General features: G+C 38.5%; 1 protein-coding gene across 1 annotated transcript; it reads right to left on the bottom strand.

The window, feature by feature from the left end:
* Nucleotides 1-841: 841 nt before the first annotated feature.
* On the bottom strand, nt 842-10,586 carry HMHB1 (histocompatibility minor HB-1). The gene is given in 3 exon segments (XM_017872862.1): nt 842-1,074; nt 9,749-9,799; nt 10,529-10,586. Coding segments are annotated over 3 exon segments (198 nt in total). The 3' UTR covers nt 842-985.
* Nucleotides 10,587-15,867: the final 5,281 nt, after the last annotated feature.

Genomic DNA, 15,867 nt, shown 5'->3' with positions numbered 1-15,867 from the left:
CTCTGCCTCCCGGGTTCTGGCCCTTCTCCTGCCTCAGTCTCCCGAGTAGCTGGGACTACAGGTGCCCGCCATCATGCCCAGCTAATTTTTTGTGTTTTTAGTAGAGACGGGGTTTCACCATGTTAGCCAGGATGGTCTCGATCTCCTGACCCCATGATTTGCCCACCTCAGCCTCCCATCTGCATCTTTTATTGTGTGCATAAAACACATATATAAGTCCATAAAAATGTATTGTTTTCTTTTATGAAAATTGAATCATAAACGAAAAATGCTATTTTCATTTAATCAGGTAGTATGAACATTTTTCCCATGTTCTAACATACAGGTATACTCCGTTCCTTTTATTGTCCACAGAGTGTCCCATAGAATGAATGAATGTACTATAATCTATTTAACTATTTCCCTAGTGATAGACACTTAGGTTTGTTTTTAAGGTGGTTGTTGTTGTTTTCCCTTTGAGAAACACTGCTACAATAAAAATCCTGGTACACTCAGGCAAGCATTCCTGTGGGACACATTACTAAAGGTTAAATTTCTAAATATAAATGTTTCTACTTCAAAAAAAAAAAAAATGAATGTATACTATCACATTACTCTCCACAAGTGTTGTAACTGCTTGTTTCCCAGGAGTGTGCCACGGGAAAGAGCTCTGTGCTTGGTAGCCATTATTAATTCACGTATTAGTGTGGATTTGTTTGAAGTCACTTCCCGCTTTGATAGGACCCTAGATGCTCTCAAAGGAGGATCTAACAAAAAAGAAAGGAAGCCTCTAAGAAAGAGGTGAATTCATAAATCATGGTGGGTTGATCCTGTTTGGGAAAATGAGAGACACACACACATGTTCAAAGGTTGACTCTTCATTTCACTGCGTAGAGCAGAGGCATACGTTCCACTTGCTTAATTTTACTCTTCTTGATGCTCAGCAATTTGTCCCTGCTCATCCACACCAAAACTCTGGGATTCGAGTCAAACCTCAACAGCAGTGTCAAGGCCCATGAGTCAGGGAAGAGCTGTGCCTCAGATACACATCATCTTCAACTTCAACCAATTCAGACTTCCAAACATGCAGAGAGCCTATAGAAAAGAATGACTGAGCTGAGACTTGAGCTTACAACTTCTCAGCAGTATTTTCTATTTAGGTTAATAAAACTCCAAAGCAGAATAAAGAAGACTTGTGTTAGTTTTTTAGTTTAGTTTAGTTTTGTTTTTATTTTTTATTTTTTTTTTATTTTTTACGATGATGAGCTGGGGCAGCACTTGTAGTAATGCAAATACTTTGGTATTTGCACAGCATATGCTTACATTAGAAAAGCCTGTTATTCATTTAATTTCCCATGAATACCAGTGGTTTTAATTAAGAAGAAAATTAATGAAATGCAATTGGTTTTGCTAATAAAGAACCATGCTAATTCCTGCAAAAAATCTAATTTTCTATAATTAGCTCATATGGAATTCATTCATTAGAAAGAAAATCATGTATACATGCAGAAAACCAAGCTGCTGAGCTGGAGAGTTTCTAATGACTGAACTCTAAGAGTAACTATTGAATAGCAGAAAAAACATGAAGCCAATATTTCCTGATATAGTATATCTCATGGCAGATTTTCAGAGCAACCATGAAAGGGGCCCCTGATTTTAGAGCCAAGCCTATGTGAAATGAGATTATTCTCTTAGGAACAATTTTTCCATAAGCCCAGGTTGTAAGGGCAAGAATATCTGATGTCACCCTTGTCATGACTAAGCCAAGAAAGGAGACTAGAGAAAATTTATTCTATTGCCATGACTCTGGGCATTTAAAAAATCAACAGGGAGCTTTGGAACTGGATAAAATCTAAATGTTCAATGTATGCACTAAGACACTGAGACATGGGGTATTGCCATTGTGGCCCCCCACTATTTATTTACTTATTTATTTATTTATTTATTTATTTATTTATTTTTGAGACAGAGTCTCGCTCTGTCGCCCAGGCTGGAGAGCAGTGGTGTGATCTTGGCTCACTGCAACCTCTGCCCCCTGGGTTCAAGTGATTCTCCTGCTCAGCCTCCCAAGTAGCTGGGACTACAGGCACCCACCACCACGCCCGGCTAATTTTTGTATTTTTAGTAGAGACAGGGTTTCATCATCTTGGTGTGGCCCCTTTTTGAACTGCATTAGGCTGAAAGCCTTTCACATATGGATAAGGATTCCTCTTAGATATCTACAAAGAAGTTGCCAGGATATTGTAGTAGACTTTTAGGGTTCTCTGCCCAACTTACAATAACCCCATAACTGCTCTTTTCAGCTTAAGTGTTGGCAACTATTGTATATTATGTGACTCCATGCTCCTCCCTACCACCAAAACCAAATTCTCTTTCCCAGGAATTTGGTATTGGAACTAAAATATTGTGACTGAGTCTTGGCTGGTAAGTGGAAGAAATCTGTCAAGAATTGTGTAATTCCTATCTTCTATTACCACATTCACGGAGAAGCAAAGAAAAGAGAGATTGAGAGAGATACAGAGAGACAGAGAGGTGGGAGTTGGAGGATGGATATGGAGAGACAATCAGAGAAAAGAAATAGAAAAGAAAGGTCTTCTGTTTTTATGGTTTCTAGTTCAGGTGACTTCCTAAAGCCTGGCTGAGTTCTTGACTTTGAGGTCCTCATGATACCCTCTATTCTTATAACAGACCTCCCCTCTTTTGCTGATGTTAACCTGAATAGAATTCTGTACTTGCAACAAAATGTCTAACCATAGCACACATTGGACTACATATTTAAGAAGAGACTAGCTGGGGTAGAAGCCAGAGAAGAAAAAAGGGAAGAGAAAAAAAAAAAAAGCAAGTACTTGCTATGTGTCAAGCAACTTGCTAAACACTTTAAAAATTATCTCATTACTCAATAAAGTATCCTTTAAAAAGATGTTATTTCTCCCCGTGTTTTCAATGAAGAGTTCCAGATTTCAGAGGTTTAACTATAGGCTGCACAGTTGGCTGGTAGAAGATCTGGAGTTTGTATTCACATTTGGGCTATTGGGCTTGGGCTCTGGTCTGACTGTGATAAATAACAGTCACTATGATACTTGTGTAACCTTGAGCAAAGCACTTATTTAGGATTTGGGTAAATATAATACTATTTAAGGTCTCTTCCAACTTAGTAGTATAGTATCACTTTAAAAATTTATTTAGAACAGTGTTTCTTTATCCAGTAGTTTGAGTAGGGGTGGAAATGTGTAAGTTAGATCTAAGCCCCCTTCGATGTCATTTCAAATTTTACCCATCCTTCTTCCTACCCTACCCTTCCCCTAAAGAATTCCATAAGGTCTGGTGGATATGTAAAGATCATGGGCAACAGTGTTAGGATTTAAACTCAGGGCTGTCTTACCACTTTGTTATGCTGCTGTTTCCTCTTTTACTAGGCCTATTGGAATGATATAGAACTTCAATAATTTTTTCAACTGAATTGCATGAATATTTGCCACAAATGACTAATATGTCCTATTTTGAATGCTTTGCACATTATAGAATTAACTTGTCAATTTCTAATAAAAATCTGGCTGGTATTTGTATTGGAATTGCTTTGAATCTATTGATCAGTTTGGGGATATTGCTGTCTTTACAATATTGAGCCTTCTAATCCATGAATATAATATACTTTCCCACATTTTCAAAGTCTTCTTTAATTTCCCTCAGCAGTTTTGTAGTTTTCAGCATAGAATTTTTGCATTGCATTTATTAATTTATTTCTAGGTATTTTATATCTTTGGATGCTACTGCAAATCAATATTGTGAAAATGACCCTACTGCCAAAAGCAATCTACAAATTCAACACAATCCCCATCAAAATACCACCATCATTCTCCACACAATTAGGAAAAAAACAGTTCTAAAATTCATATGGAACCAAAAAATAGCCCACATAGCCAAAGCAAGATAAGCAAAAAGAACAAATCTGGAGCCATCACATTACCTGATTTCAAACTATACTATAAGACATAGTCACCAAAACAGCATGGTGCTGGTATAAAAATAGGCACACAGACCAATGGAACAGAATAGAGAACCAGAAATAAACCCAAATACTTACAGCCAACTGATATTTGACAGAGCAAACAAAAGCATGAAGTAGGGAAAGGACACCCTCGTCAACAAGTGGTGCTGGGATAATTGGCAAGCCACATGTAGGAGAATGAAACTGGATCCTCATCTCACAGTATACAAAAATCAACTCAAGATGGATTAAGGACTCAAATCTAAGACCTGAAAATGTAAAAATTCTAGAAGATAACATTGGAAAACCCCTTCTAGACATTGGCTTAGGCAAGGATTTCATGCCCAAGAACCCAAAAGCAAATGCAGTAAAAACAAAGATAAATAGGTGGGACTTAATTAAACTCAAGAGTTTTTGCACAGCAAAAGAAAGAGCAAAGTAAACAGATGACTGACAGAATGGGAAAAAATCTTCACAATCTATACATGTGACAAAGGACTAAGGACTAATATCCAGAATCTAAAACAAACTCAAACAAATCAGTAAGAAAAAAAAAATCCCATCAAAAAATGGGCTAAGGACATGAATAGACAATTCTCAGAAGAAGATATACAAACGGCTAAAGAACATATGAAAAAACACTGAGCATCACTAATGAACAAGGAAATGCAAATCAAAACCACAGTGCAATACCACCTTACTCTGCAAGAATAGCTATAATCAAAAAATCACAAAACAGTACATGCTGGCATGGATGCAATGAACACGGAACACTTTTACACTGTTGGTGGGAATATAAACTAGTACAACCACTATGGAAAACAGTGTGGAGATTCTTTAAAGAACTAAGAGTAGAGCTACCATTTGATCCAGCAATCCCACTACTGGGTATCAACCCAGAGGAAAAGAAGTCATTATACGAAAAGATAATTGCACACACATGTTTATAGCAGCATAATTCGCAACTGCAAAATCATGGAACCAACCCAAATGCCCATTAATCAATGAGTGGATAAAGAAACTGTGGTATATATATACAATGGAATACTACTCAGTCATAAAAGGAATTAATTAATGGCATCCATAGTGACCTGAATGAGAATGGAGAGTATTATTCTAAGTGAAGTAACTCAGGAATGGAAAACCAAATATCGTATATTCTTATAAGTAAGAGCTAAGCTATGAGGATGCAAAGGCATAAGAATGACACAGTGGACTTNTGAATAGACAATTCTCAGAAGAAGATATACAAACGGCTAAAGAACATATGAAAAAACACTGAGCATCACTAATGAACAAGGAAATGCAAATCAAAACCACAGTGCAATACCACCTTACTCTGCAAGAATAGCTATAATCAAAAAATCACAAAACAGTACATGCTGGCATGGATGCAATGAACACGGAACACTTTTACACTGTTGGTGGGAATATAAACTAGTACAACCACTATGGAAAACAGTGTGGAGATTCTTTAAAGAACTAAGAGTAGAGCTACCATTTGATCCAGCAATCCCACTACTGGGTATCAACCCAGAGGAAAAGAAGTCATTATACGAAAAAGATAATTGCACACACATGTTTATAGCAGCATAATTCGCAACTGCAAAATCATGGAACCAACCCAAATGCCCATTAATCAATGAGTGGATAAAGAAACTGTGGTATATATATACAATGGAATACTACTCAGTCATAAAAAGGAATTAATTAATGGCATCCATAGTGACCTGAATGAGAATGGAGAGTATTATTCTAAGTGAAGTAACTCAGGAATGGAAAACCAAATATCGTATATTCTTATAAGTAAGAGCTAAGCTATGAGGATGCAAAGGCATAAGAATGACACAGTGGACTTTGGGGACTCAGGGGGAAAGGGTGGGAAGTGGGTGAGGGATGAAAGACTACAAATAGGATGCAATGTATGCAGCTCGAGTGATGGGTGCACCAAAATCTCAGAAAACACTACTAAAGAACTTACTCATGTAACCAAACACCACCTGCTCCCCATAACCTATGGAAATAAAAAGATTTTAAAAATATATTCTTGGTAGCAGAATAATATTCTTCCCCAAGATGCTCATGTCCTAATCCTCAGAACCATGGCAAAGGATAATTAAGTTTGCAGATGGAATTTAGATTGCTAATCAGGTGACCTTAAAGTAGGGAGATTGTTTTGGGTTATCTGAGAAAGCCTAATGTAATAAAAGGGGCCTTAATAGTGGAAAAGAGGGCCAGGTACAGTGGCTCATGCCTGTAATCCCAGCACTTTGGGGGGCTGAGGTGGGCAGATCATCTGAGATCAGGAGTTCAAGACCAGCCTGGTCAAAATGGCGAAACCCTGTCTCTACTAAAAATACAAAAATTAGCCAGGCATGGTGGCACTCACCTGTAATCCCAGCTACTCAGGAGGCTGAAGCAGGAGAATCACTTGAACCCAAGAGGTGGAGTTTGCAGTAAGCTGAGATCGCACCACTGCACTCCAGCCCGGGCAACAGAGCAAGACTCCATCTCAAAAACAAACAAACAAACAAACAAAAAACAAACAACAAAAAAAAAAAAAGGGAAAAAGAAAAAAGTAGAAGAGGTAGAAGAGGGAAGCAAAACAGGAAAGTTAAAGGGATACATTTCTTGGAAAAAAGGTTAGAGAGCTGCAACATTGTCAGCTTTAAAGATGGAAGATGGGACCACGAGCAATGGAATGCAGGTAGATCTCTAAGTTGGAAAAGGAAAGGAAAAGGATTCTCCCTAGGAGCCTTCAGATAAAACCACATCCCCGCTAACACCTTGACTATAGCTGAATAAGGCCCTGATTGGATTCTGTCCTCTTAACTGTAAGATAATGAAATGTGCAGATTTAAACTACTAAGTTTCTGGTAATTCAGTATAGCAACAATAGGAAATTAATATTGAGTTAGGGAAAAGTTCAGTAACTCAGGACTCTGAACTTTGTTAGAAAGGTCTGTTCTCTCTTCACCCCTAATCCCTTCATTCATGGAGCTTACCCCATGGTGACATCCTGCAATTTGCCAGCTTTGGGAACAGTAGCAGACAGAGCAACATTTGCTTTTTTGCACCATCCATGCTGCAAAGCTGAGCAACAGAAAGGTTTGATGGGATAACAAATATCAACATATGAGAGCTAGGTCAGGAGGAAAAACCTGGTAGAAGCCACACAGTATTTGTGCAGTAGCCACAGGTATTTGTGGGCACAGGTGAAGCACTACTTTGAAGGATAACTTTAGTGGGGACAAATTCCATTCTGAGAAAGTAGGAGGTTGAAAGATAGAATTTTTATAATTATGACTCTATTTGTAGGTGAGGCCAACTTGCATTATGCTAATGATAAGGTATACACTAATACTTGCTAATTTCTGAAGTTTATGACATAATTTTAAATATAATTAGAGAAGATTGAAGATTACCCCTATAATGACAGCATCCTTGCATATTAGTTTTTCAATATCTTGAGTGATAAAAAATGAGGAGGATGTGAGATGTTGTGCTGGGAAGTGCACATTGGCCTCAGACTCTCCTCTCTCTGCCAGCTAAGTCCTGAGTGAGCTCCTACTATGAACTGAAATGCAAAAAATGGAAAGGGCATTTGTTGGGGCTGGTGTAAGCCAACTGTTTCCATCCTTATTCCTTAACTCAGAAACGCAAATGAAGAATGACATTGTCAATTTCATGAGCAGTCCATATTTTTTTCTTTTGACAAGAGATAAAGTAAATAGCATATGGATTTCCTCTGGAAGAATAACAAATAAAAGTATTTTATAATGATATGAGTTATAAAATTAACTTTTTGTTATCTCCAAAGGGTTATTTTGCAAGGGAAAAATATAAGTAATAAATATCAGTATTCCTTTTTTTGGATCCATATTTGGCTGGATGCAGCCTGGACAGGTGTCATGGTTATGGAATATTGTCATGTGTCTGAGTTGTGATTTCAGTGTGCTTATTGCTAGTTCTTTTTTTAATTTTGCTATGTTTTTAATAAAGGAAAAGACAAGGATAGATGAGGAAAATATAGAGTATTTTTATCTTCAGTGCATGTCAGTAAGAATGATGCTATGAAATTTTAGTTAATAATGAAATTGGAGCTACAAAGACCAAATCATAAATAAATTGGATTTGCAATAGTGTTACTCATAGTAGCACACAAAAATATGAAAATATCATGTGCTATATGATATTTGCCTCTGCACTGAGTTAGATCTGTGCTTATGCTTCAATACTGTAATTGGCCATCTCATTTCTATTGCCTATGGAGCAAAAGTCTGAAATAAAAAAGAATATTCATATTTATTACTTATATTTCTTCCTTGCAAAATGGCAATTTGGAGGTTTTAAAAGTTAATTTTATAACTCACAGCCTTACAAAAGAATTTTATTTGTTATTCTTCCAAAGGAAATCCACATGCTATTTACTTTATCTCTCACCAGTAGAAAAAAATATGGACTCCTCATGAGATTGACAATGTCTTTCTTCATTTGAGTTTCTGAGTTAAAGAAACAAGGATGGAAACAGTTGACTTACACTGGCCCCAATAAATGCCCTTTCCATTTTTTACTTTTCAGTTCAGCTAACATTTATTGACAGCTTTTACTGTGCCAAGCACTGTGCTAGATGCCAAGGATACAGAAATGATTAAAACACAGTCCCTTTCCTCAAGAAGCCCATGCTCTGATGGTGGAGGCAAACAAGCGCTTTAGGCCAAAATTTAAAATTATGAGGGCACCAAAAAGGGAGTGGTTTATTTTGCCTGGAAAGAAATAAAACCTTCATAGAAGAGGTGACATTTGAAAGGGGCCTTGAAGGAAAAAAGAGAAGGTCAGTTGTTGTCCGTAAGAAACAATAAAACAGCGCAAAAATTCTAAAAGAAAGTTCTGTTTGTATTCTGTGGGCTGCCTGTGCAACTGGATCTGAGCATTCCCTGGGGTGGCTGAGGGGGCTGTGTGGACCAGAGCACAGGCTTCCCCGGCTTCATCAGTCCAGGCTGAGTGACCTCCAGCTGCAGAAAGGAGAAAACATCGGATCCCTTCAGTGCACGGCACCAACACCTCCTATAACATCAACCCAGGGCTCCATGTGTCCTCTTCAAGAGGAGAAAACAAGACAAAACAAAAACAACAGAACGACAGCAGGGCCCTTCTCCATTTCCTGGCTCTGAAATGAGGTTAGTGAGTTAATGAATGAAGCCATCGTGTCTTTATCTGTAAACTGGGGAAAGCAATACCTTCCTCAAGTGCTTCTGTGAGGATGAAAGAGAGAAATGCATGCAAAGCCCCTGGCACATGATCCTAAGAAATGGGAGCATGGCGATGATGGTGATGATGGTGGCGATGCTAAGGATAAAGGACAGGTCTGGTCTCTGGGCTGCTGTGGGAAGCCTGAGCATCCCATGCGGTGGGCAAGAACAATGTGATCTTGGCTACCCTGGCTCTGACCCAGAGGGACTTCCTGCCCATCTGCACTTCCCTTGCCGTTGTCCTTGTGGCTCAGGTGGTGCAGGCAGCTGCTCCAACTGCTGCCTCTGGTGCCCTGACAGCTGCAGGGAGCCAGGCAATGGGCTATGAAACTGAACCTCAACTGGAAACTATCTGCCCTAAATAATCCCAGCATCAAGGTCCGCCTCACTCCTCTCCTCTGCCTGCCCCCATCCCTGTTTTCACCTGTTGTGGTTTCTGTCTCATTCCACCTGCGTTTTCTTTCATTTTCTTTGCCCCTTCGCTGCCTCTTTCCCTCTCTCTCTGTTCTCCTCCTCCTCGCACCCGCACCTCATTTTTCTTCTCTGCATTCTAGCTGCTCCTCCAGTTCTGGTTTCTCCACTGTGGTGTGGCAGAGGATGTGAGGTCAGAAGGCTCAGGGACTGCCCGGCTTCTGAGATGCAGGGCAAGCCACCTCAGCCTCCTGGGATGTGGTTTCCTCATCTGCAGAATTGGACCAGAATGACTCCGGAGTGTTCCTTCCGCTCTAAACTCCCGTTCTGTTACATTGTGTTGTGTTTGCCTTTGTGCCTGCTTTTCCTGTTTCAGCTGTCTCATCTGTCCACCTGCCTCTCCCATCTGCATCCCACCACTCGGGTCGAAGCTGCCAGCATCCCTTGCAAGGACCCCTAGAGCAGCCTCCTGCTACTGGAGGTCTCCCTGCTCCTGTTCTTATCCGCATCCAATGTGTTATCCACACAGAAGCCAAAGTGACCTTATCAAAATAGAGATGAGATTGCTCACTCAGCTTAAATCCTCCAAACTCCTTTACACCCCTTTTCTATCATAGGCCCCTCTTCGTGTTCTTCAGAGTAATTATTATTGCCTGAAATTATCTTTATTTACTCATGAATTTCTTAATGTTGATGTATCATTTGCTATGTGTCTTCCACACTAGAATGCAGGCTCCAGGAGTGACAGACTTAATTGTCTTGTTTACTCCATATCCTCAGTGGAGGGGCCAGGGCCTTTATTCTCTCCATCAAGGCTGAATGAGGGAAACTCCCTTTGCCACAGAAACCATCTGTCCCCTTCTTGAGAGTATTGTCTCCTAACCACACCATTTCTTACTTAGAAATACCCGTGCCTGCCAGAAATCCTGCCCATGCTTCTCTGTCATTTCTGACATAATTCCCCTCATTCACTTTTCTCAGTCAGCCAGGTCTTGTGTTTCCATGGGCTATGGTAGAGAACAATGGCAATGATGAAGCTAGTTCTTCTCTCACTTTAATGTCAATCTGTGCCATTGGATGCCTTAGGATAAAATAACTTAACAACTCAGACTTGAATCTAGATAATGTTTTACAATGCCAAGAAAGAGACTTCTTTAAGAAAATGTATTAAAACTTCCAAAATTCTGTGCTTGGTTCTTGGGGAGATGTTAGGAGTAGCCATTTTCTTTAAAACATCTCTTTAAAGTAGGTAATGTTAATATGTCTATTTTACAGGCAACAAAACTGGAGTACAGAGAGTGCACAACTGGACAAGGCCATAGAGCCAAAGGTGCATGGAGCCAGGATTTGTATGGAAGAAGTGCAATGCCAGATCCAGGTACCTAGCCACCACATGGGTGACCCTAGTCACCCTCTCACTCCCTAGATTACTCTGCATTATTTTCAGCATAACACTTATAAATACCTGATCCAGTCAGATTTCTTTATAGCTTAGCTTTTGGAGGCCAATTGCTTCCATTGTAACATAAACTCCATCCAGGCAGGTACCATATCTGATCCGCTCACTGCACTCATTCCAGTGCTTACAGTAGTGCCTCATACATAATGGACGTTCAATAAATATTTGCTAAATGAATTAGTTATTTGCATATTGAGGATGAGATCTAAAAGAAGTCCTGATAATTCTGTATATAAAACTCCATCTTAGCCAGGCGCTGTGGCTCACACACCTTGGGAGGCCAAGGCAGGAGGATCGCTTGAGCCCAGGAGTTTGCAACCAGCCTGGGCAACAGAGACACCATCCCTACCAAAAAAAAAAAAAAAAAAAAATTAAAAGTAGCCAGGCACTGTCGTGCATACATGTAGCCTCAGTTACTCCAGCGGCTGAGGCCGGAGGATCACTTGAGCCCAGGAGTTTGAGGCTGCGGTAAGCCATGATCACTCCAATGCACTCCAACCTGGATGACAGAGAAAGACTGGGTCTCTAAAAAACAAAAACCATTTTCTTTGTCGATGGAATTTTCTCAAAAGTATTTTCAGTGGTGGCATATCTTTTTCCTTTGAGAATGCATTGCATTTTTGCAATTAGCCAAAACGGTTAAAGACTACTTTTTTGTCAAAAGGAACATATGGTCATAAAGCATCATCACTGCTTTTCTTGCCCTGAAATTAGATCTATTTGTGGAGGTGTCTAACTTTCTGTGCTTTGGGAAGCTTATGCACTCTGGTAAGGCCCCTGGACTCTGTCTCAGAATCATCGTTTTTATAAGTATAAAAGAAAATATATAGAATTATAAAGAGCCAATTATATTGAATACAGTTATCAAAATATAAAAAATTGTGACATAGTAACATATTTGCTTCTTTAATAATGTATTAAATAAGAAGATCTAAAAATGTCTAATATCAACCTGGGAAAGATATTTACAGATATCTGTAAAAACTAAAATGTGATATGAAAATAACAGAATTAAATTAGACTCAGAATTTTCACTGGTAACAAAAACTTAGGTATTACTATTGCTCTCATAATTAAAGGAAACTTTAACTTTCATAAAGAGGTTAGTAGAAAGAAAGATATAATTTTTCCTGCCCAAATTTACAGGCTCCTGAATCTTATCCACAGACTCCATGCACCCCAAATTTTAGAACCCTATGTTAGAGAAATCCAGAATAGGTTCAGCAATAGCAGCTACATGTAAGTAAGTGTATTATCTCTTAAGGTGACCCTAAAGGGGTTATTCTTTACTTATAAGTTCTGACATACCCGGTTTTTTAAAATTCAGCAACCACTTTTAAACCTACTCTAAACTTTAAAATTAAAAATTATTTAATTTTAAATTAATTTTGTAAATTTTTAAATTTTAAATTAAGTTGCTAAAATCGCAGTCTCAACTTTATACCTACCAATAGCGGGGCATAGTTATTATCATTTTAATCTGTTTGTTTATTCTCTATCTACATATATATGTTATAATATTCTGAAAACTTTTAATCCTTGACTATTATAAATTTATAAATTGTATTGGTAGATTTTATTTTATATTTTTAATTTGTTCCTCCTCTTTCATCTTTTTTTTTTTTTGACCATCTCCCTAACTCCTTTCCCAAATTTATTGATTTTAAATATTAATTTAAAATAGTGAATGCAGTCACATAATCCAAAATTCAAAAGGTATAAACATACAGAAAATCTCCTTCTATCTCTGTCCAGAGTCACTTGGGTCTCTTTCTTTAAGGCAACCAATATTAGTTTCTTATATATTCTTTCAGAGATGTTTGAGATATACAAGCTTTTAAATTGTAGCATATTATCCACATGATTTTCGACGCTAATTTTTTCACTTACTTCTATGTCTAGAAGTTAATTCCATATTGGTGACTTAAAACCTTCTTCATTTCTTTTAGTGGCTGCATAGTCTATTGTAAGGATGTATCATAATTATTTAACCACTCTCTACTGATGGGCATTTAAGTTTTGCTATTTGATTTGCTGTTTACTATCATGAAAATTATTTGCTATTAGAAAAAGGGAGAATAGCAAAAAGTATCATCTAAGATCAGAATTTTGTCATGGACACCCACATCTGTGGGTCTTAGAATTATGAACCCTAAATATAAGTAGGCAGCAAGAGATATATACCATATAGAGGTTAATATAACATATTGAATCACAATATCATGGATAATTCCCCAACAGGACAGACAGGAAACACAGAAATGTCATCAACTCTTTCAGCAGTCTAGGCCAGGTTTAGCGTTTTTCAGGACCTAAGAGGGGGTAACTGAGGGCAGATAGGATGTCCCCAGTTTGACAGGGCCCTTTGGAGGAAGGTTGAAAGTTTCAACAGAGTACATTGGTTTTGTTTTGTTTACTCTGGCTCTCAGGAACAGAGACTTGAGTTAATAACACTCATTGGTTCATGGCATAATGTCATCAGTTGTCCATGGAGGTTCCTCTACTGTGCTTATTTCTTCCTCTTAACCCCCATTTCTGTCTTTCATTGCCTCTCTCCCCCATCATTCTAAACCAATGTGTTTAATATGTATATTTTTATGTGCAAAATGGATATGATGATGTTTTGTGCATGTGTGTGTATTTCAGATTTACAGCAATGACACTGGATTATAACTAATTCTCTTTCTTCTTCCACCTCCACTATGTTGTATGGTCCCTCCATGTTGTTACACAGACATCTAATTCACGGTCTCTATCTGCAGGGTGGTCACATCCATCACTTTGTGTCCACCTGCTTTCTCAGCGAGGGACAGCCAGGGTGCCTCGTGCTCCTTGCCACCAGAAATTAAATTGCAGTTCACAACCTTGCATGTAGCCCTCTCTGGATCTGTGTGAGAATTTATCTGGTGTACACACCTGGGATAGAATTGCTGGATTGTACAATTATATATACTTAGTTTGACTAATTACTGCCAGATTACTCCCCCAGATGGCTCCTCAGCAGCAACAGCAGAACACCTGAGAGTTTTCCATCCCCATATGTTTGCCAGCTCTTGAAACGGTCTTGCTTTCTATTTTTTTTCCAGTCAAGTGATATATCATAATTATTTGCATTTGCATTTGTCTATTAGCAGATATTTTGAGCATCTCTTCAATGCTTGTGGGTCTTTTCAGTGTACTCCTCTGTAGATTGCCTGTTCCTCCCCACTGTCTGTGCTTCTAGGGTTTCTGTCTTTTCCTTGTTGTTGTGTAAGAATTTTTGATACAATGTATTTTCCTCAATAATGTATAAGAGTTTCTTGTCAGTTTTAGCTATGATAAATTCTTTTTCAATTTTCTCATCTGCCTGTTATCTTTGCCCTTCGTTGAACCAAAAGTCCTACTTTTAAAGTAATCATATTAATCTTTTTAATAATGTATGGTTGTGCTTTTGATGTTCTGTTTAATAAATCGTTCCCACCCTAGTTAACAAAGATACTCTCCTACATTTTCTCCTATTATATTTCTCAATTTATATTTTACATTTCAACATATCTGACTTCACCTCTATGTATGGTATTAGGAAGGGATTCAGTTTCATTTTTCTCCAAAGATAGTGGGACCTTTGAGCCAGTGTGCTTGAAAGAAGCAGAAGCTGCAGGCTGGAAGAGATGGAAGAGAGGAGGGAAATAAGATATCTGGGACCCACAGAGAAAGGTCATAGATGCAGAATCCAGAGGCTCCATGTGACCTACCCTAGGAGGCACTCCTCCATCTGCGGTCTGTAACGAAATACTGAAAAAGCCAGCATGCAGCATACTTCTCTTACAAATAAAGCCGTTTGGAGGAATTTCCCAGCAGCATTGAAGTTCCGGTACATGGCTTTAAAAATATCCCCTGTACACAACAGAAGGACTTTCCCAAGTGGGAGGGAGAGTTGGGTGAGTAGGAAGAAAGGAAGCACCCGAGGGAGGCAGGCCAGAGCACACACAAGCAGGTAGCTGAGAATTGATTGCACTGAAGATGAGCCAGATGACAGAAAAATCAAAGAATTATTTCTGGTCCTCAAAGTTGAAAATCTACCCTTTTAGGAAAGGTAATTGGTTCCTTCCCAGTGTCTGAATCTTGAACATTCTTCTATTTCTAGTTTATTATCAACTGCCTGTGGTTAGACCAAGGGCTTATCAACCAATTAAAAAGGTCAAAGAAAAGCCCATGGAAAATGACCTAACCAAATTATAGGCAAATGTTTGATATTTCTAGACTTATGATATGCATATATTGTAACAAATGCAAAGATGCCAGATTCTTTAAAATTTTCTTCTTGGTAGATGGACCCAGCAGTCAGCCTTTCATTCTTCTGTGACTTTACCTCTACTAAGGAACCCCATCATAGCTGCAGGGAGGCTGTGAAATTGTCCTAAGACCATAGCTCAAGAAGGATAAGAAAAAAAAAAAACCTTGAGGGAAAGAAAAAAAAGCAAAAAAATTCTCTTTTCAAATCTACGAAAATGGTTCTTAAGAGCTGGAATTTTCTTGACCGGCCAAAAGCAATGGCTACCCAGTGGGAGGAAAAGCAGAAGGGAAATGAAAGGTCACAGGGAGCATTTTGTGTGTATGTGTTTTTTAAAATGTTTTGTGGGTTTTTTTGTCCTGAATAATTTTTTTAATGCAAAAGGAAATTTAATTTGATGTCTTCAATCTCTCTGCTAAGCCCTCTCTTTTTTTTGTTCAAAAGAAAGAACATTTCTGATTGAAGGCATCTTCCAGCTTATTCACAAACTGAGAGTTATGCAAAG

This window comes from Rhinopithecus bieti, unplaced genomic scaffold (assembly GCF_001698545.2).
Source record: "Rhinopithecus bieti isolate Rb0 unplaced genomic scaffold, ASM169854v2 scaffold_7438, whole genome shotgun sequence".
Lineage (NCBI taxonomy): Eukaryota > Metazoa > Chordata > Mammalia > Primates > Cercopithecidae > Rhinopithecus > Rhinopithecus bieti.
The sequence above is the reverse complement of the archived record's forward strand: the minus strand, read 5'-3'. Positions and strand labels throughout refer to the sequence as shown.